Source organism: Larus michahellis, chromosome 22 (genome assembly GCF_964199755.1).
Source record: "Larus michahellis chromosome 22, bLarMic1.1, whole genome shotgun sequence".
Lineage (NCBI taxonomy): Eukaryota > Metazoa > Chordata > Aves > Charadriiformes > Laridae > Larus > Larus michahellis.
Window position 1 is genome coordinate 3,130,165 of NC_133917.1, and position 18,987 is coordinate 3,149,151.

The following is an 18,987-nucleotide window of genomic DNA, read 5'->3' on the forward strand; positions in this document are numbered from 1 at the left end:
TCCCTGCCCTTCAGCGCCCCCGCGTGGCGCCGCCGCCCGTCCGCGCTTTGGCGCCCCCTGGCGGCGCCACCGAGGAGCGGCGGGCGGCGGGGCGGGGCGGGGCCGGGCGGGGCGGGGCGGGGCCGGGAGGCGGTGGCGGCGGCCGGACGCGACGGGCTGAGCCTCCCCCGCCGCCCCCCGGTGCCTGGGCCGGGGATGGGGAACGTGGAGAGCGCGGACGGGGAGGCGCTGCCCCGGGGCCCGGGAGCGGCGGCGGCCCCGGGGGGGCCCGGGCTGCTCGGGCCGGGCAAGATGCCGATGCCGGAGCCCTGCGAGCTGGAGGAGCGCTTCGCCCTGGTGCTGGTGAGAGACCGACCCCCGCCGCGGCCCCGGCCGCCCGCCGCGCCCCCGCCCCCGCCCGTCCCCCGCTGCGCCTCTCCGGTTCCCGGTGCGACCCTCCGGTGCGCTTCCCCCGCGCTCCGTCCGTGCTCCCGCTGCGCCTCCTCCGGGTCCCGCGCTCCCCCGCGTCCGTCCCTACCCGGGACCCCTCCCGGTGCGCCCTCCCGGGCCGGACGCGCCCCGCCGCCGCGCTCCCCTCCCGACGTCCGGGAACCGCCGGGGACGGCACCGGCGCCCGGAGGGACCGGGAGCGGGCAGGGAGCGCCCGTGCCCGCGGGGCCGGGCAGTGGCCACGGGGCCGGGGGCAGCCCCGGGGGAAGCCCGTCCCGGGACGGCGCCGGGGGCTGACGCCACTCTCGGTGCCATCGGGACTTTTTGACCCGGGAGAGTCCCATCGCGGGGGCACCGCGGCTCCTCCGTGCGCGCAGGGGTCCCGGCGGGTGCGGGGTCCCCCCGGGCGCGAGTGCCCCGCACGGTCTCCGGTACGCTATCATGGCCAGGGCGGTGGCCTTCCCACAGTGGCCACCGGCCGCGGCTGCGGTGTCGTCCCGTGGCCGTCCCAAGCCAAAGCTCAGCGGTGACCCCGTCCCCACGTCGTGACCCCAGTGCCATTGGGGACCGCCAATGCCACGGGCGCCACTGCATCCCACTTCACTTCACAGCGGGGTGGCCCTGTGGCCCGTCTGCGGTGGGGTGGCCCATCCACGGCACTGGCTTTGTTTGGGGGACACCACGGGATACCGTGATCGGTGACACCCAGGGCACACGGCCCCCGCCGTCCCGGTGGTGGCCGTAGCCAGCGGAAGCTGCGTCTGGTCAGGAAATGCCAAGTGTGGCCTCGTGGGGCTCTGGGGCACAGAACCAGGGGGGGCACGGGGGGCACCAGCACCCCCGGGGGGGGACTGTCCCACTGGTGGCAAGTGGCACCCGCCAGCGGGGCCGTTGCCCATCCCTGCATCCCACGCAGGGCGGATGCTGCAGCCGGTCCCTGTGGGGCCGGTGGTGGGGGGGGGACGCATCCTGCTGGCCGACGGCGGGGGTGAATTTTGGGGGTGGCGGCACTGGAGGTTCCCCCAGTGCCGCCACCCCCAAAATCTGTCACATCCCCCCAGCGTCAGCGTCACCTGGTGCCGGCCCGGCTACTGCCGGGGAGGAAAATATTTCATCATGTGATGGGGCTGCAGCACTGGTGGCCCCCGAAGGGGCAGGATCGGTCCGGGGGTGTCCCCCAAACCCCCCGGTAGCCCCCAGTTCTAGGACCCAGGCCAACTGCGGGGGGGGGGGGTGGTCCCTGGTGGGGGGCGGTGGCGGAGGAAGTGCCCGGCCGGGAGCGGCCCCGCTCCCGCCACAAAGGCAGGAAGCCGAGCGGCGGGAATGCCGGCGAGGGCGGCTGCGCTTCAAAGCCCCCCCGGTGCCCCCCGCCCCCTCCCAGGGCCTCTGTGTCTCCCCCCCCTTCCCCGCCCCATCCCCGGGGTGTCCCCGCGGGCCCCGTGATTTTGCCGTTGGCCACGGTGTCCAAACAATCCCGGCCCCATGGGGAGGGAGGCACTGTCCCCCTCCCCAGGGCAATTCTGGGGGGGGTCCCCATACTTGTGGTGACATCCCCGCTCCCGTGGGACTGCCCCCCCCCCCCCCCCCCCCCGCGCCGGGGGTGCGCGGCCTCGCCCAGGCTCTGCCCCGGTTTCCTGTGGCTCCGCGGGGCCGGGATGACCAGGGGAGGGATAATTTTAGCTTCCACGAGGTGGGTGGAGTGTCGGCACCTCCCGGCTGCGGCGGTGGCCAGATCCTGCTAACAGCACTGCCAGGGGTGGCATCGCCCGCCCGGGGTGGCATCGCCTGCCGGGGCAGCCCCAAGCCGGTGGCCATCTGGCATTCCCGCTTTCCACCGTGGCATCCCGCTTGTGTCCTTGGTGACACCGGTGCCCTGGGCTGCGTCCTGCCCCCGCGGTCCCCGGCATCCCCCCTGGCGATGGCTGGCATCCCGGCGAGCCGGGCACGGTGCCGGGCCTCGCGCCGCGGTCGGGGAGCGGAGGCTGTGGTTTGCCGGCGAGGAAGCGGGTGCAGACAGGAAGGATGCCTCGGCGCTGGGGAGATTTGGTGCTGCCGGCGGCTGGCACGTGGCGCTGGTGGCACTGCCGTCCCTGTGCCACGCGTGTGGCCCCGTGGCTCTACTTGCCGATGCCAGAGACACTGGCCGTGCCATAGGGCCGGGTGCCCTCGTGGGGACCCTGGCTGTGCCATGGTGCTGGGTGCCCTCAAGGGGGACCCTGGCTGTGCCGTGGGACTGGGTGGCCTTGGGGGAGCAGCGTCCCCATGTCCCCCAGGGTGACACCCCCCCATCTGCCCCCAGAGCTCTATGAACCTGCCCCCGGACAAAGCCCGGCTCCTGCGCCAGTACGACAACGAGAAGAAGTGGGACCTCATCTGTGACCAGGTGGGGGGCTTGGGGCACCATGGGGGGCCCTGGCGGGGGGGGGGCACTGTGCTGTCATGCTGGTGTCACCAACCCCGCCGTCCCCTCCCAGGAGCGGTTCCAGGTGAAGAGCCCCCCCCACACCTACATCCAGAAACTGCGCAGCTTCCTGGAGCCGGGTGTCACACGAAAGGTGAGGGGCTGGGGGGGGACCAAGGGGGGGATTGAGGGGCCGGAGGGCAGGGGGGGACATGGCTCAGCCTTGCTCTGCCCCCAGAAGTTCCGGAGGAGGGTGCAGGAGTCGACCAAGGTCCTACGTGAGCTAGAGATCAGCCTGAGGACGAACCACATCGGGTGAGCGTAGCGTCCTGGGGGGGCGTGGGATGCTTTGGGGGGGGGTTGTGGGGTCCCAGTGGGGGCACAGGGTCCCGGGACCAGCCCTGCCGCAGCTGCAGGGGAAGTCGGAGGTGCTGCAGGAACTGGGCCTGTTCCTTCCCCGGCCGTGCCGCCAGCCAGGGCTGCGGGCGAGCAGGTCCCGGGGGCGGATGCCGGAGGCGGATGGGCCGGCGATGACGCCCTGCGATGACACTCTGCGCGAGGCAGCATGGCCGCATCCCGCCCGGCTCCCCCCACCCCCGGCACCGGGGAGCTCAGCGCCGGCCCCGAGCTGGGTGGCATCGCCGACCTCGCACCGGCGCCTCGTCCCTCCGGCGCCGGTGGGGGATGCGCAAGGGTGGCCGGAGGGACCGCATGGCGTTGCTGGCGACGTCACCCGGTGGGTGCCCAGCGGCGTGGTCATGCCCGCGTGCTCGGGGCGGCTTGTGCGTGTGCCGGGCTGTCCCCCGCCGCTGGCCCCGCCACGGCCGTGCCGTTCGGCTCTTCCCCGCCCGCGGCCCGAAAATAGCAGCAGCCGGAGACAGGAAACGGGCTGGGGCGAGGGGCTGGCGGCGGCAGGAAAGGGGTGGCCGCGGTGGCCCCCCCTCCACCCCGGCTCCCGCTGCTGCCTGACTCACCGAGTGCAGGCAGGGCTGCAGGCAGGGGCATGGGCACCCCCCCCCGGGCCATGCCTGCCTCCCCTGTGCTGGCGGTGCTCCTGGGTGCACCCCCCCCTCCCAGTGCACACACATGCCCCCGGTGCAAGCGCACTCCCCTGTACACACAGCCCCCCCCCCCACCCGGACAACCCCAGCTCCCCATGCATGCCCCCTGCCCCCCCGCCCTCGTGCACCCCTCCACCTCGGGCAAACAGTGCCACCCCCTGTGCCCACACCCCCACACGGGCAGACCCCCCTGTGTACATGCATATCCCATGCGTGCTGCCCCTGTCCTTGTGCCCCCCCTGCCGTCTGCACCCCCATGCACACCCCCCCCCCTCCACAAGGGACACCCCCGCTTGCGCACGTGCACACTATGTGCACCCCCCCTGCGTCCCCCCAGCCCCATGGCACATCCCAGGCGGGTTCCTTGCCCTGTGCGACACCTCATATACCCTGCCAGGGGGCCAGGACCCCCCCGAACCCCCCCCCATCCCAAGGTGCCCAGGGCTGGGGATGAGGGTACAGACCCAGCACCCAGCTCAGCTTCCCGCCTTGCGCCCGGGGCCGAGTCCTCCCTGCCCTGCGGCCGGCAGATAAAGCTGCACCAGCGCTGGCCCCAGCGATAGCAGAGGTGCTGCAACCGCCGCCAGAGCCCGGAGATGCCCCCGCGGCCCCCTCCCCATCCCTCTGCCGGGCCGGGGGTCCCCGTGGTGGTGGTGGTGGTGGTGGTGGTGAGGGGTGTGTGTCATGGTGGGGGGGGTTCCCTGGCTCCTGCAGGCCCTGATGGGTGCCTGGTGCTGTAGGTGGGTGCGCGAGTTCCTCAACGATGAGAACAAGGGGCTGGACGTGCTGGTGAACTACCTGTCCTTCGCCCAGTGCGCCGTCATGTGAGTAGGGCGCTGAGGGGTCCCTGGGGTGCTGGGGGGGGGGGTCCCTTGGGTGCCGGGGGGGCTGGGAGTCCCAGTGCCCTGTGGCAGCTCCCTGCTGCGGGCGGCCGATACCACTGGGTCCATTATCAGCACCGGGGCAGCCCGGCCGGCACACGGGGACCCACCTGCCGTGGGGTCCCGGGGAACACGGGATGCTCAGCCCCCTCCTGCCCGCCCGGGCTGGGGACGGGGGTCCCAAGGCCACCCTTGCGCCTCTCCCTGCCCCGCCGCTGCCCCGCCGCCACCCGCTTCAGCGCTTGCCGCGGTGGCTGTGCCGCTCCGCGCCGAAGCCGTGTGTCCTCCCCCCCTCCCTTGCCGCCACGCGCGTGTCCCACCCAGGTTGGATTTTGAGGGCCTGGAAGGCGGCGAGGACGGTGCGCTGGAGAAGCTGCGCACCTGGAGCAGGTCCATCGAGGATCTGCAGCACCCCAGCGCCCTGCCCGCCCCCTTCGCCAGCAGCCTGGCCCGCTCTGCCCGCCAGACTGCCCTACGGTAGGTACCCGCTGCGCCGGCCACCCCCCCCCGTACGGCCCGTGCTGCGCCCTGCGGCTGCCCCGCTCTGCCAGCTCCGGCCGCCATGGCGCTGCCGCTTGCTGCGTGCCGTGCCGTGCACCGTCCTGCCACGGTGTGTGCCATGCCATGCTGCTTGGTGCCATGCGCCATCCTGCCACGGTGTGTGCCGTGCCATCGTGCCCTGTGCCATGCGCTGTCCTGCCACGGTGTGTGCCGTGCCATCGTGCCCTGTGCCATCCTGCCACGGTGTGTGCCGTGCCATCGTGCCCTGTGCCATGGCCTGTCCTGCCATGGCGCAGGCTGTGTGCCCGCTGCCTTGCGGTGCGTGCTGCGCCATGCGCTGTCCTGCCCATGGTGTGTGCCGGGCCACGGACCATCCTGCGGTGGTGCGTGCCGTACCATCTTGCCCCATGCCATTGCACAGTCACATCATGGCGTGTGCCGTGCCATCCTGCCTGGTGCCATGCACCAGCCTGCCATGGTGTGTGCCATGCCACGGTGCCCAGTGCCACGCACTGTCCTGCCACGGTGTGTGCTGTGCCGTGCACCATCCTGCCCTGCGGTGCGTGCCGGGCTGTGCACCACCCTGCCCGTGTGCCGTGCACCATCGTGTGCGTGGCCCGTGCCACGTCCCGTGTGCCGGCTGCCCTGCGGTGCTCCCCGAGCGCCAGGCTGCGCCATGCCCGCGGTGTGGCTGTGCCACATGTGCCGCATCCCGTGCTGCCTCGCGTGCCGCGTCCCGTCCTGCCAGCTGCGCGCGCTGTCCCCTGCCCGCTCACAGCATCTCGCCGCTGCCGTCCCCGTCCTGCCCGTCCCGGTGCCTGCCGCGGCCACGCTGCCTCCGCTCGCCCCCGCTCTGGCTCTGCCCCCGTGCCCCGGGGTAACGCGCCCCATCTCTGCTTCCAGGGCCGGGCCCCCCCCTCTCTGGCTGCGCTCTCTCTCTCTCTTCTCCGCGCCCGCCTCGCCGCTCGCCCGCCGGGTAAGTACCGGCTGCCCGGGGTCCAGCCCCGGCACTCGCGGCTGCTTCGCTCCCCGTCTCCGCCAGCCTCTGTCCCTCTCGCCCCTCCAGCTGCTTCTCTCTGCCTCTTCCCCTCCGAAAGCCCCGCTGTCCCCATGCTGTCCCCACCCCGGTCCCCATCGCGGTCCCCATGGCGGGGCCGGTTCCCGCCCGGGCGAGCGCTGGCAGTGCAGCACCGGCGGTGCGAGGGTCCCGCTCACCGGCGCCCTGTGTCCCCCCAGTTACGGCACGCTGCCGAGCCGCAGGGCGCTGAAGAACTCGCGCCTGGTGAGCCAGAAGGATGACGTCCACCTCTGCATCATGTGTCTCCGGGCCATCATGAACTACCAGGTACCACCGTCCCATGGAGGGGACACGCACCGCTGCCACCGCGCCAGCGCTGCTAACGCTGTCCTCGCTCTGTCCCCACAGTACGGCTTCAACCTGGTCATGTCCCACCCCCACGCCGTCAACGAGATCGCCCTGAGCCTCAATAACAAGAACCCGAGGTAAAGGGGGGGTCTGGCAGGAGCTGCGGGGGGTTCCCGGTGCCGGCCGGGTGTGACGGTGCCGGTGCTGCCCTGCCCCAGGACGAAGGCGCTGGTGCTGGAGCTGCTGGCGGCCGTCTGCCTGGTGCGGGGCGGCCACGAGATCATCCTCGCTGCCTTCGACAACTTCAAGGAGGTACGGGGGGAGCGGGGGTGGCAGGAGCGGGCTGGGGCAGGGAGGACCAGGGGGAGACGGGAGCGGGCCACGATGGAGTCGGGGGCAGGACCAGGCTGGGATGGGGACACTGGCGGATAGAGAAGCAGGCTGGGATCGGGGACAAGGACCCAGGGAATGGAGGAACTGGGAACACCAGGACCAGGCTGGGATGGGGGGGCACTGGTGGGGGCAGGACCAGGCTGGGATGGAGCGACCGGGGGTGACAGGATCAGGCTGGGATGGGGGCACTGGGATCAGACTGGTACTGGGGACCAGGATCCAGGGAATGGAGGAACTGGGAACACCAGGACCAGGCTGGGATGGGGGCACTGGGATCAGACTGGTACTGGGGACCAGGATCCAGGGAATGGAGGAACTGGGAACACCAGGACCAGGCTGGGATGGGGGCACTGGTGGGGGCAGGACCAGGCTGGGATGGAGTGAGAGGGGGAGACGGGATCAGGCTGGGATTGGGGACAAGGGCTCAGGGAATGGAGGAATTGGGAACACCGGGATCAGGCTGGGACTGGGGACAAGGACTCAGGGAATGGAGGAACTGGGAACACCAGGACCAGGCTGGGATGGAGGGACTGGGGGAGACAGGAGGAGGCTGGGATGGGGGCACTTGGGCCACCAGGACCAGTCTGGGATGGGGGCAGTGGCAGATAGAGGAGCAGGCTGGGATCGGGGACAAGGACCCAGGGAACGGAGGAACTGGGAACAGCAGGACCAGGCTGGGATGGAGGGACTGGAGGAGACAGGAGGAGGCTGGGATGGGGGCACTGGGATCAGACTGGTATTGGGGACCAGGATCCAGGGAATGGAGGAACTGGGAACAGCAGGACCAGGCTGGGATGGAGGGACTGGTGGGGGCAGGACCTGGGAGCACTGGCGCTGGGTTGGAGGGACTGGGGACACCAGGTCCAAGCTGGGATGGGGGCACTGGTGGGGGCAGGAGAAGGCTGGGATGGAGGGACTGGGGGCACCAGGGTCAGGCTGGGATCGGGGACCAGGACCTAGGGAATGGTGGGACTGGGGTCAGCAAAACCAGGCTGGGATGGGGAGTCTGGAGCGCAAGGGATGGGGGGGATCAGGGAGGATGAGGCCAGGGTAGGACAGGGGGTCTGGGGACACCAGGACCAGACTGGGTTTAGGGGACTGGAGCCCAGGGGATGGGGGCCGGTGGCCGGGGGGGGTCCAAGCCAGGTTAACCCCGTGTCCGCTGCTCGCTCAGGTCTGCAAGGAGAAGCACCGCTTCGAGCGGCTGATGGACTATTTCCGCAACGAGGACAGCAGCATCGACTTCATGGTGGGATGCCCAGTCGTGGGTGACAGGGAGAGTCTTGGGGACATTGGGGGGCTGCTGGGGGGGACGCTCCTGGTGACCCCAGCCCTGCCCGCAGGTCGCCTGCATGCAGTTCATCAACATCGTGGTGCACTCGGTGGAGGACATGAACTTCCGTGTCCATCTCCAGTACGAGTTCACCAAGCTGGGGCTGGAGGAGTTCCTGCAGGTATGGGGGGTCAGGGGGCTGGGGGGGGGCTGCCCCGAGGAGGCCCCCCTGTCCCTGACGCCGCCCCGATGCCCACAGAAGTCGAGGCACACAGAGAGCGAGAAGCTGCAGGTGCAGATCCAGGCGTACCTGGACAACGTCTTCGACGTGGGGGGGCTGCTGGAGGACGCTGAGACCAAGAACGTGGCCCTGGAGAAGGTGGAGGAGCTGGAGGAGCATCTGTCCCACGTATGTGAGCGCGGGGGGGACACGGGGACGCTCCTCACTGGAGCCTGGGGCATCCCCTCCCGGCGGCTGGCTTTGCCCCCAGGGAGGTCGGTGGTGATACCGGGGCGGGGGGGTGTCCCTGAGCCGGTGTCACAGCCGTGTCCCCCGCCCCCGCCGGCCCTGCAGCTGACGGAGAAGCTGCTGGACCTGGAGAACGAGAACATGATGCGGGTGGCAGAGCTGGAGAAGCAGCTGCTGCAGCGGGAGAAGGAGCTGGAGGTGGTGAAGGTGCGTGGGGAAGGGGGCCCACGGGGGCCGTGGGGAGTGGGGCAGGGTCCCAGACCACCCCCCCTCTCCCCACGCACAACCCCCCCCACCCCCCCAGCCTGACTCTCGCCGTCCCCAGGAGACCTACGAGCACACGAGCCACCAGGTCCACACGCTGCGGCGGATGATCAAGGAGAAGGACGAGGCTTTCCGGCGGCACTACGGCTCCGAGCCGCCCCCCGTGCCGGGCGGCGAGCCCCCTCCCCAGCCTGAGCCCCAGCCCCTGGAGGAGGCCCTGCGGCTCCCTGTCCTGCCCCCCGTGGAGGCTGCACCCCCCCCGCCCCCCCCGCCGCCCCCCCTGCCCCCCCCCGCGCCCCCGCTCCCAGGTGAGGACTTGGCAGGGATGGGGGGGATCCCTGTGGCGTTCCCAAAACTTGGGACATCCCGGAGCCAGGCTTCCCGGGGTGGCCCCGGCATGGGCTGGGGCTCCAAAACCAGGGGGGTCCCTGGTGCTGGGCCACTCCTGAGGCTGGGGGCTCCCCAAAACGGGGCCATCCCCGGTGGGGCACAGGCTCACCCCCTCCTCCCTCCGCAGGCAAGTGCCCCCCAGCCCCGCCGCTGCCGGGGGCTTCGCCCTCCATCGCCCTCACCGTCGGGCTCTCGGGTAGGTGGGGAAGGTGGCGGGGACCGTGGGGACCATGGGGACAATGCAGGGACTGTGGGGACAGGGGTGGCGTGGGGACAGGCCAGAGGGGGTGCAGGGACCGTGGGGACAGGGAGGGCGTGGGGACCGTGGGGATGGGGACAGGGAGGGTGCAGGGACCATGGGGACAGGGAGGATGTGGGGACCATGGGGATGGGGACAGACAGGGTGCAGGGACCCATGGGGACAGGGAGGGCGTGGGGACCATGGGGATGGGGACAGGGAGGGTGCAGGGACCATGGGGACAGGGAGGGCGTGGGGACCATGGGGATGGGGACAGGGAGGGTGCAGGGACCATGGGGACAGGGAGGGCGTGGGGACCATGGGGATGGGGACAGGGAGGGCGCAGGGACCATGGGGACAGGGAGGGCGTGGGGACCGTGGGGATGGGGACAGGGAGGGTGCAGGGACCATGGGGGTGCGGGGACCGTGGGGATGGGGACGGACAGGGTGCAGGGACCCATGGGGACAGGGAGGGCATGGGGACCATGGGGATGGGGACAGGGAGGGTGCAGGAACCATGGGGACAGGGAGGGCGTGGGGACCACAAGGACAGGGGCAGGGAGGGTGTGGGGACCGTGGGGATGGGAATAGCGCAGGGACTATGGGGGGACAGGGACAGGGAGGGCCTGGGGACCGTGGGAATGGGGACAGAGAGGGGGCGGGGATCATGGGGACCATGGGGACGGGGAGAGTGCAGGGACCGTGGGGACAGGGCAGGGAGGGCGTGGGGACTGCGGGGATGGGGTCAGAGAGGGTGCAGGGACCGTGGGGACAGGGACAAGGAGGGTGTGGGGACAGGGGACAAAGGAAGGGGGAGGCTTGCAGGCACCGGGGCGTTGGGGTTGCAACGGCCAAGGGAGGGGTGCAAGGACCGTGGCACGGGGATGTGCCGCCCCAGGGGGTGGTGACAGCTTGCGACGGACGCCGCAGGCTCGGGTGGCTCAGGGTGGGCACAGGATGCGTCCCCCTGCCCCGGCGGGGACTGAGCCACCTCCTGCCCGGCTGGCAGCCATCCGCATCAAGAAGCCCATCAAGACCAAGTTCCGCCTGCCCGTCTTCAACTGGACGGCCCTGAAGCCCAACCAGATCAGCGGGACAGTGTTCAGCGAGCTGGATGACGAGCGGGTGCTGGAGGTGAGCCCGCGGCCCGGCCCCACGGTCCGGGTGGCCACTGCCATCCCTGCCGCCTCTGAGCCCCTTGCCTTGTCCCAGCAGGACCTGGACCTGGAGCGTTTCGAGGAGCTCTTCAAGACCAAGGCGCAGGGGCCGGCCCTCGACCTTGTCTGCGCCAAGAACAAGGCGTCGCAGAAGGCGGCCAGCAAGGTGACGCTGCTGGAGGCCAACCGGGCCAAGAACCTGGCCATCACCCTGCGCAAGGCGGGCCGCAGCGCCGAGGAGATCTGCAGGGCCATCCACACGTACGTGCCCCAACCCACTGGGAGGGGCTGCCTGGGGTCGTGGCGGGGGGGCAGTGGGTCCCTGGCAGGGTGCAAGGGGGGGTGGCTGGGCTGCAGGGGGGCTCGTGGTGGGGCAGAGGGTCAGGTAGGGTGCATGGGGTACGGCTGGGGTGCAGGGAGGGTGTTTGGGGTGCAGTGGGTCCAGGCAGGGTGCGGGGGGCGGGTATCGTTGGGGTGCAAGGGGGGGGCAGGCAGATTGCAGAAAGGGTATTTGGGGTGCAATGGGTCCGGGCAGGGTGCAGGGGCTTGTTTGGGGTGCAGGGGGGCAGTGGCAGGGTGCAGGGGGGCATTTGGGGTGCAATGGGTCTGGACAGGGTGCAGGGGGGGTGTTTGGGGTGCAGGGGGGCAGAGGCAGGGTGCAGGGCAGGTATTTGGGGTGCAGTGGGTCCAGGTAGGTGCAGGGGGAGTGTTTGGGGTGCAATGGGTCTGGACAGGGTGCAAAGGGGTGTTTGGGGTACAGGGTGCCCAGGCAGGGTGGAGGGGGGGTGTTTGGGGTGCAATGGGTCCGGGCAGGGTGCAGGGGCTTGTTTGGGGTGCAGGGGGGCAGTGGCAGGGTGCAGGGGGGTATTTGGGGTGCAATGGGTCTGGACAGGGTGCAGGGAGTGTTTTTGGGGTGTGGGGTGCCCAGGCAGGGTGCAGGGGGCGTGTTTGGGGTGCAGTGGGGCCAGGTAGGGTGCAGGGGGGGTGTTTGGGGTGCGGGGTGAGCAGGCAGGGTGTAGAGGGGGTGTTTGGGGTGTAGAGGGGGTGTTTGGGGTGCAGGGGGGCAGAGACAGGGTGCAGGGCAGGTATTTGGGGTGCAGTGGGTCCAGGCAGCGTGTGGGGGGGGTGTTTGGGGTGCAATGGGTCTGGACAGGGTGCAGGGGGGGTGTTTGGGGTGCGGGGTGCCCAGGCAGGGTGTGGGGGGGCCGGTCGGGGTGCAGGGAGCCCGGGCAGGCTGCAGGGCTGGGGCCGGGGCGCAGCGGGGAGCCGGTCGCCGACGGTGCGGGCGCGGGGCAGGTTCGACCTGGCGACGTTGCCGGTGGATTTCGTGGAGTGCCTGATGCGGTTCCTGCCGACGGAGGCGGAGGCGAAGGCGCTGCGGCAGTACGAGCGGGAGCGCAAACCGCTGGAGGAGCTGGCGGACGAGGACCGCTTCATGCTGCAGTTCAGCAAGGTGGAGCGGCTGCCCCAGCGCATGGCCATCATGGCCTTCCTCGGCAACTTCGCCGAGAACCTCCAGATGCTGACGCCGGTAGGGAGGCGGGGAGGGGGGGAATACGCCTGGCAGGGGCGGCCGGAGCCTGCGCCCCAGCTGAGTCCCCCCGTCCTGTCCTCCCGCAGCAGCTCAATGCCATCATCGCGGCCTCGGCTTCTGTCAAGTCTTCCCAGAAGCTGAAGCACATGTTGGAGGTGAGTGCAGGGGGGGATCAGAGGACGTGGGGACAAGCTGGGCTGGAGTCCTGCCCTCCATCCTTACCATAGGTGGGCGGGGAGGGTCTTCTGGGGGGGCTTCTCGTCCCTCCCTGACCCCTAAATCCCTGCTGCTTTTCTCCTGCAGATCATCTTGGCGCTGGGCAACTACATGAACAGCAGCAAACGCGGGGCCGTCTACGGCTTCAAACTGCAGAGCCTGGACCTGGTGGGGGCAGCCCCGGACCCCCTGCCCGGGTCCACGGGACCGCACGGGATCCCAAGGGTCCCATCCCACAGCCCTGATTTCCCCCGCCCCAAATCGTTCTGCAGCTCCTGGACACCAAATCGACGGACAGAAAGATGACGCTGTTGCATTTCATTGCGCTGACGGTGCGGGAGAAGTACCCGGAGCTGGCAACCTTCTGGCAGGAGCTGCACTTCGTGGAGAAGGCGGCCGCAGGTGCCCCCCCCGTCCCCGCGCCCCCATCTCAGCCTCTCCTGGGGCCGTGGGTCCCCTCTGACCTGTCTCCCCTCTGTCCCTGCAGTGTCCCTGGAGAACGTGCTGCTGGACGTGAAGGAGCTGGGCCGGGGGATGGAGCTGCTGCGGCGGGAGTGCGGGCTGCACGACAACAGCGTCCTACGCGCCTTCCTGGCCGGCAGCGAGGGCAAGCTGGAGCGGCTGCAGAAGGACGCGCGGACGGCCGAGGTGAGGGGCCTTGCGCGGACCCCCCCACCCGCGCGCGCCCCTTGGCACGTACGCCTGGCTTTGCGCGGCTCTCGCGCACGTCTGCTTTGCGCCCTCCTTGTGCACGCCTGGCTTGGCCCGGCCCTCGTCTGTGCCTTGCTCTTCACGCTCCTCATGCGCGCCTTGCCACGCACAGCTGGCTTTGCCCGCCCCTTGCGCGCATCTTGCTTCGCGCAGCCCCGGCGCGCGCCTTGCTCCGCGATGCTCCTCGTGCACCCCTTGTCGTGCGACACCTTGCTTTGCTCGGGCCTCGAGCACGCCTGCCTCGCTTCGCGCGCTCCTCCAGCACCCGCCTTGTCACGCACGCCTTGCTTCGCGCGCCCCTCGAGCACGCCTGCTGTGCTCCGCACGCTCCTCGTACGCCCCTTGTCGCGCGCCCCTTGCTCTGCACCGCTCTCGTGCACGCCTGGCGTTGCACGGCCCTCAGCCGTGCCTTGTTTTGCACGCTCCTCGAGCGCGCCCGCCTCGCTTCGCGCGCCCCTCGCGCGCGCCCGTCTTGCTCGGCGTGCTCTGTGTCTGTGCCTTGTTTTGCGCGGTCCTTGTGCCCGTCCTGCTTGGCGCAGCCCTTGCGTGGGCCTTGCTCCGCCCGTTCCTCGTGCGCACCTTGCCTTGCGCGCCCCTTGTGCCGGGAGAGGCGGGACGCGCAGCCTGGGGGTGACAGCCCCGTCCCCGTCGCAGGATGCCTACAACACCGTGGTGCGGTATTTCGGCGAGAGCCCCAAGACCACCCCCCCGTCCGTCTTCTTCCCAGTCTTCGTCCGGTTCATCCGCTCCTACAAGGTGAGATGGGGCTGGGAGGGGACGCGGGGGAGGGGGGGGGTCAGTGACACCGGTGACGAGGAGGGGTGACGGTGATGGCTCCCACCACCCTGGCAGGACGCGGAGCAGGAGAATGAGATGCGGAAGAAGCAGGAGGAGGTGATGCGGGAGAAGCTGCTGGCACAGGAGGCAAAGAAGCAGGAGAAGGTGAGGGGGGGTGGGCACATGGATGGGCTGGGAGGGGGACGGCGACACGGAGGGGACACCCGTGTCCCCAACCTGTGTCCCCTGCGCCTCCCTTTGCAGCGGAACAAGTGGCAGCAGCAGGAGCTGATCGCGGAGCTGCGGCGACGCCAGGCCAAGGACCATCGCCCCGTCTACGAGGGCAAGGACGGCACCATCGAGGACATCATCACTGGTACGGCCCCCGCCGCTCCCCCCGGCCCGGACGCCTGGGTCCTGCCCATGTGCGGGGGCTGATGTCTCCCTGTGTCCCCCCCCACCCCCGCCCCGTGCCCCCCTGCAGCGCTGAAGAGCGTCCCCTTCACGGCCCGCACCGCCAAGCGGGGCTCGCGGTTCTTCTGCGACCCGTCCCACCACGACGAGTCCAACTGTTAGCCCCCAGGTACTGCCTGCATGCCGGGACCCCCCCCGGGATCCCCCCAGGTGCCCCCCCCCGGCCCCGGGTCCCTCCCGGCCCTGCATGCCCCCTCCTGCATGCCCCCTCCCCGCATGCCGTCACCCTGGGGTGCCCCGCACCCCCCCATCCCCTCGGAGCAGAGCAGGGTCCTGGTGCGGGATCCTGGTGCAAGGCCGGTCCCAGCACAGGATCCCAGTACAGTGCTGGGTTCCGGCACAGGATCCCAGCACGGGATCCCAGCGTGGGATCCCAGTACAATGCTGATCCCAGCACAGGATCCCGGCAAAGGATCCCAGTGTAGGATCCCACTGCAAGGCTGTGTTCCGGTACAGGATCCCACTACAGTACTGGGATCCAGTACAGGATCCCAGTACAATGCTGGTCCCAGCACAGGATCCTGGCACAGGATCCCAGCATGGGATCCTGGTGCAAGGCTGGTCCCGGCACAGGATCCCAGTACAATGCTGGGACCCAGCGTAGGATCCCACTGCAAGGCTGGGTTCCGGCACAGGATCCCACTACAGTGCTGGGATTCAGCACAGGATCCCAGCACAGGATCCCAGCATGGGATCCCAGTACAATGCTGGTCCCAGCACAGGATCCCACTGCAAGGCTGGGTTCCAGCACAGGTTCCCAGTACAGTGCTGGGATCCAGCACAGGATCCCAGCACAGGATCCCAGCACAGGATCCCAGCACAATGCCGGTCCCAACACAAGATCCCGGCACAGGATCCCAGCGTAGGATCCCACTGCAAGGCTGGGTTCCGGCACAGGATCCCACTACAGTGCTGGGATCCAGCACAGGATCCCAGCACAGGATCCCAGTACAATGCTGGTCCCAGCACAAGATCCCAGCATGGGATCCCAGTAAAATGCTGGTCCCAGCACAGGATCCCACTGCAAGGCTGGGTTCCAGCACAGGTTCCCAGTACAGCGCTGGGATCCCAGCACAGGATCCCAGCGTAGGATCCCACTGCAAGGCTGGGTTCCGGCACAGGATCCCACTACAGTGCTGGGATCCAGCACAGGATCCCAGCATGGGATCCCAGTACAATGCTGGTCCCGGCACAGGATCCCAGCATGGGATCCTGGTGCAAGGCTGGTCCCGGCACAGGATCCCAGTGCAAGGCTGGGACCCAGCACAAGATCCCAGCACAGGATCCTGTTGCGAGGCTGGTCCCAGTACAGGATCCCAGTACAACATTGGGGTTCCAGCACAAGGCCGTGGCACACGCTCCCGGTGCCAGGCTGTTTCCGGCATGGGGTCTGTGCTGCTGTGTGGGCTCCTGCTGCAACACTGGATCCCAGCACAAGGTCCTAGCACTGGATCCCAGTTGCAAGGCTGTTTCCCAGTGAGGGTCCGGTGCAAGACTGGGTTACCAGTCGGGGGGGGGTGGGGGTGGTGTCTTTGCTGCCGTGTGGGGTCCCAGTGCCATAGCGGGTCCCAGTGCAGTACTGAATCCCAGCATGGGATCCTGGTGCAGTGTTGGATCCCAGGACAGGAGCTCAGTGCAATACTGGATCCCAGTGCAGGGTCCCAGTGCAATACTGGATCCCAGCGTGGGGTCCCGGTGCAATACTGGATCCCAGCGCGGGGTCTCGGTGCAATACTGGAGCCCAGGGCGGTGTCTCGGTGCAATACTGGATCTCAGGCCGGGCTCCCAGTGCAATACTGGATCTCAGGACGGGCTCCCAGTGCAATACTGGATCCCAGTGCAGGGTCCCGGTGCAATACTGGATCCCAGCATGGGGTCCCGGTGCAATACTGGATCCCAGGGTGGGGTCCCGGTGCAATACTGGAGCCCAGGGCAGGGTCCCAGTGCAATACTGGATCCCAGGGCGGGGTCCCAGTGTGGGGCTGGGTCCCAGCCCAGTGCCTGGAGGACCGGCCCTGAGCTGCCTCAGCCCCACTGGGGTCACCCGGGACCATCCGCCCCCCCAGGCCGGGGGGTGCCCTGACACTGTCCCTTCCATCCCGCAGCCCGCAGGTGGATCCGCCTGTAGCCGAGCGAGGGTAAGGACCCCGGGCTGCGGCCGGGGGGGCTGGGGGGGCAGGCTGTGGGGGCCGGGCTGCCTCAGTTTTCTCTTCTCACCCCACTCTGCCCCACAGGTCCAAGGGGAGGGCTCTGTCCTGCCCCTGGCACCGCGCAAGGACATCCCATGGCACCGTCCTCGCCTGGGCTCGCAGGTGGCATCCCCGTCCCCCCCCCCGACGCAGGGGGGACACGCACAGCCTGCCCCCCCCCGCCCCCCGCAGTCTGCCCACAGCAGAGACCAAAGCCTGTGGTGGGGGCCCAGTGGTGGTGGCTGATCCATGGGGCGTCCCCTCCCCACCAGGGTCCTCATGGCGGGGGGGGGGGGGGGGGGGAGGGGGGGGGGTCACTGCCCCAGAGCCACTGTCCCACCGCAGGGACCATGGGGCTCTCCCCGCCCCTCCCAGCGCTCGTCACTTTGACCACTGATGTGAACACTAATTGCCAAAAAAAAAAAAAAAAAAAGGGACCAAAGCCAGGCCGGGGTGGGGGGGTGGCAAGATGGTGCCCCCTACCCCGGACTCCCCCTCCCCCATGCCCCCCCGCCCCCCCCCCAGTGACTTTTTGTACATGTGAAATATATGGAGTCTTTTACATGGCTGCTGCCTGCTTTGGCGGGGGGGTGTCACGGGGGGGGGGGGGGCAGGCAAGAGGGGACCCAGTGTCTGGGCAGCCCCCCTCTGCTGGGGGGGGTGAGGGGGGGGGGGGTGCCCATATCCGAGGGGTGGGACATGCATGTGCAGGGACCAGACGCTTAAGCAGGGTTTTACGGTTATTAAAGCTCCAGGATTAAGGGGGGGGGGGGGGGGAGGGGGCACTTTTGGACTTTTGGGTGGGTGGGGTGGAAACCACCCCCCCCCCCACCCCTGCCACTGTCAGCCCCACTCCGGGGTGGGGTTGTCCCAGTTCACCCCATTGCTGGCCGCTGTGGGGAACTGGGAGCAGTTTAGGGCCGGGGTTGGGGGGGGGCAGGATGCAGCCCTGGGACCAAGAGGGGGCCAGGATTGGGCCTGAGCATCACCGGGGCAGAGCTAAGGGGCGGGGGGGGGGGGGGGGGGGGGCGCGGAGGGGCAGGATGGGTCTGTGGGACCCCGAGCCGGGGCAGGGGTCAGGGCAGGATGTGGCCAGATGTGGCCCCCCATCTCTTGCCAGCGGGGCTGGGAGCAGCAGGCTGCGGTCACCACGGTCCCTAGAGAAGGGCAGAAAGGGTTTGGGGTGGGGGGCAGGATGCGGCCCTGGCCACTCGTCGGGGAACGAGGGGCTGGGAGGGGTGGGGGGGGCAGCCCCAGACCCCCATCAGCCGTGGCAGGGTGGGGCAGGATGCGCGTGCCCCCCACCCCGCCCCAGTGCGGCGAGGCAGTTCTCCGGGCTCCCTCCCCGCGCCTGCCCCGCCAGCCCAGGGATTACTCCTGGAACAGGGAATAAAAGTTTCCCCTAATCCTCTCCGGGGGATTTACCAGCGCCTCCGTGCCCATGGCCACATCCAGCTGGGCCCCAGGACCGGCCCCTGCCGCAGCTCAGCTGGCCCCGTCGCCTTTTAATCCCTCCGTACAAGCCAGGGAGGCCGCGGCCCCCAGCGCCATCCTGCTCCATCCCAAAGTGCCATCGAAGATGCTGCAGGCAAAGATGCTGCTGTCCATCCATCCATCCATCCGTCTGTCCGTCTGTCCATCCGTCCATCCGCTGGGCTTGGGCCAGGCCCTACACCCTCTCGGTAGCCCCCTCGGCCTCCCGGGATGGCCGCCGCTCCTGCGCTGGGGCCGCCACCAGACTCTCTGCCTGCAGCAGCAGATTGCAGCCGAGGAAGAAGACGGCGAAGGCGACGGCAAGGCAGAGCACCAGGCCGATGGCGATTTGGGCGGCCTCGGCCACCCGCAGGTCCCCCCAGGCCCCGGCCCGCGCGCTGGTGTTCATCTCCTCCTCCTCCTCTTCCTCCCGGGAGCGGAGTGTGGGTGTGCGGGGCAGTGGCGTGGCGGTGACAGACGGGGAGGGTTTAAGTGATGTCAGGGACAGTCTGAGCTGCCCGCATGGCCCCCCCCGACTCTGCCCAGAAGCTGGATCCCCCCCCCCGGGCAGGGCAACCAGCTTTGCCCCCGCCCTTGGTGCCACGGGGGCGGGGTGCGGAGTCCTGCACAGAAGGGGGATCACCCTGGGTGCGCCTGGGGGGTGCCCCACGCGGGATATCGCTCCCAGGGGGTGGCCAGCACTGACCCGGCCTGGTGGTGTCAGCCCCCCCTCCCCGTCCTTCTGCCTCGCCCCACAGCACCGGGATGGGGTGGGGTCTCCCAGCTCAGC

General features: G+C 69.9%; 1 protein-coding gene across 9 annotated transcripts; it reads left to right on the forward strand.

The window, feature by feature from the left end:
* The first annotated feature begins 130 nt into the window (after positions 1–130).
* FMNL3 (formin like 3) lies at positions 131–17,282 on the forward strand. Of its 9 annotated transcripts, none has more exons than XM_074565117.1 (28): positions 131–342; positions 2,729–2,812; positions 2,904–2,984; positions 3,069–3,145; positions 4,632–4,715; positions 5,097–5,249; positions 6,510–6,618; positions 6,700–6,776; positions 6,858–6,951; positions 8,207–8,281; positions 8,376–8,486; positions 8,565–8,714; positions 8,880–8,981; positions 9,100–9,346; positions 9,556–9,624; positions 10,676–10,800; positions 10,882–11,084; positions 12,120–12,354; positions 12,444–12,512; positions 12,661–12,741; positions 12,846–12,975; positions 13,061–13,221; positions 13,939–14,040; positions 14,137–14,226; positions 14,326–14,437; positions 14,546–14,644; positions 16,641–16,673; positions 16,770–17,282. In XM_074565117.1, exons 1-26 carry the CDS (start codon positions 196–198, stop codon positions 14,635–14,637), a joined length of 3,060 nt encoding a protein of 1,019 aa, XP_074421218.1. In that variant the 5' UTR covers positions 131–195; the 3' UTR covers positions 14,638–14,644; positions 16,641–16,673; positions 16,770–17,282. The 9 variants fall into 9 exon arrangements, with proteins under 9 accessions (XP_074421218.1, XP_074421219.1, XP_074421214.1 ...); XM_074565118.1 differs by having other exon boundaries at positions 3,072–3,145; XM_074565113.1 differs by having other exon boundaries at positions 2,904–3,145.
* Positions 17,283–18,987: the final 1,705 nt, after the last annotated feature.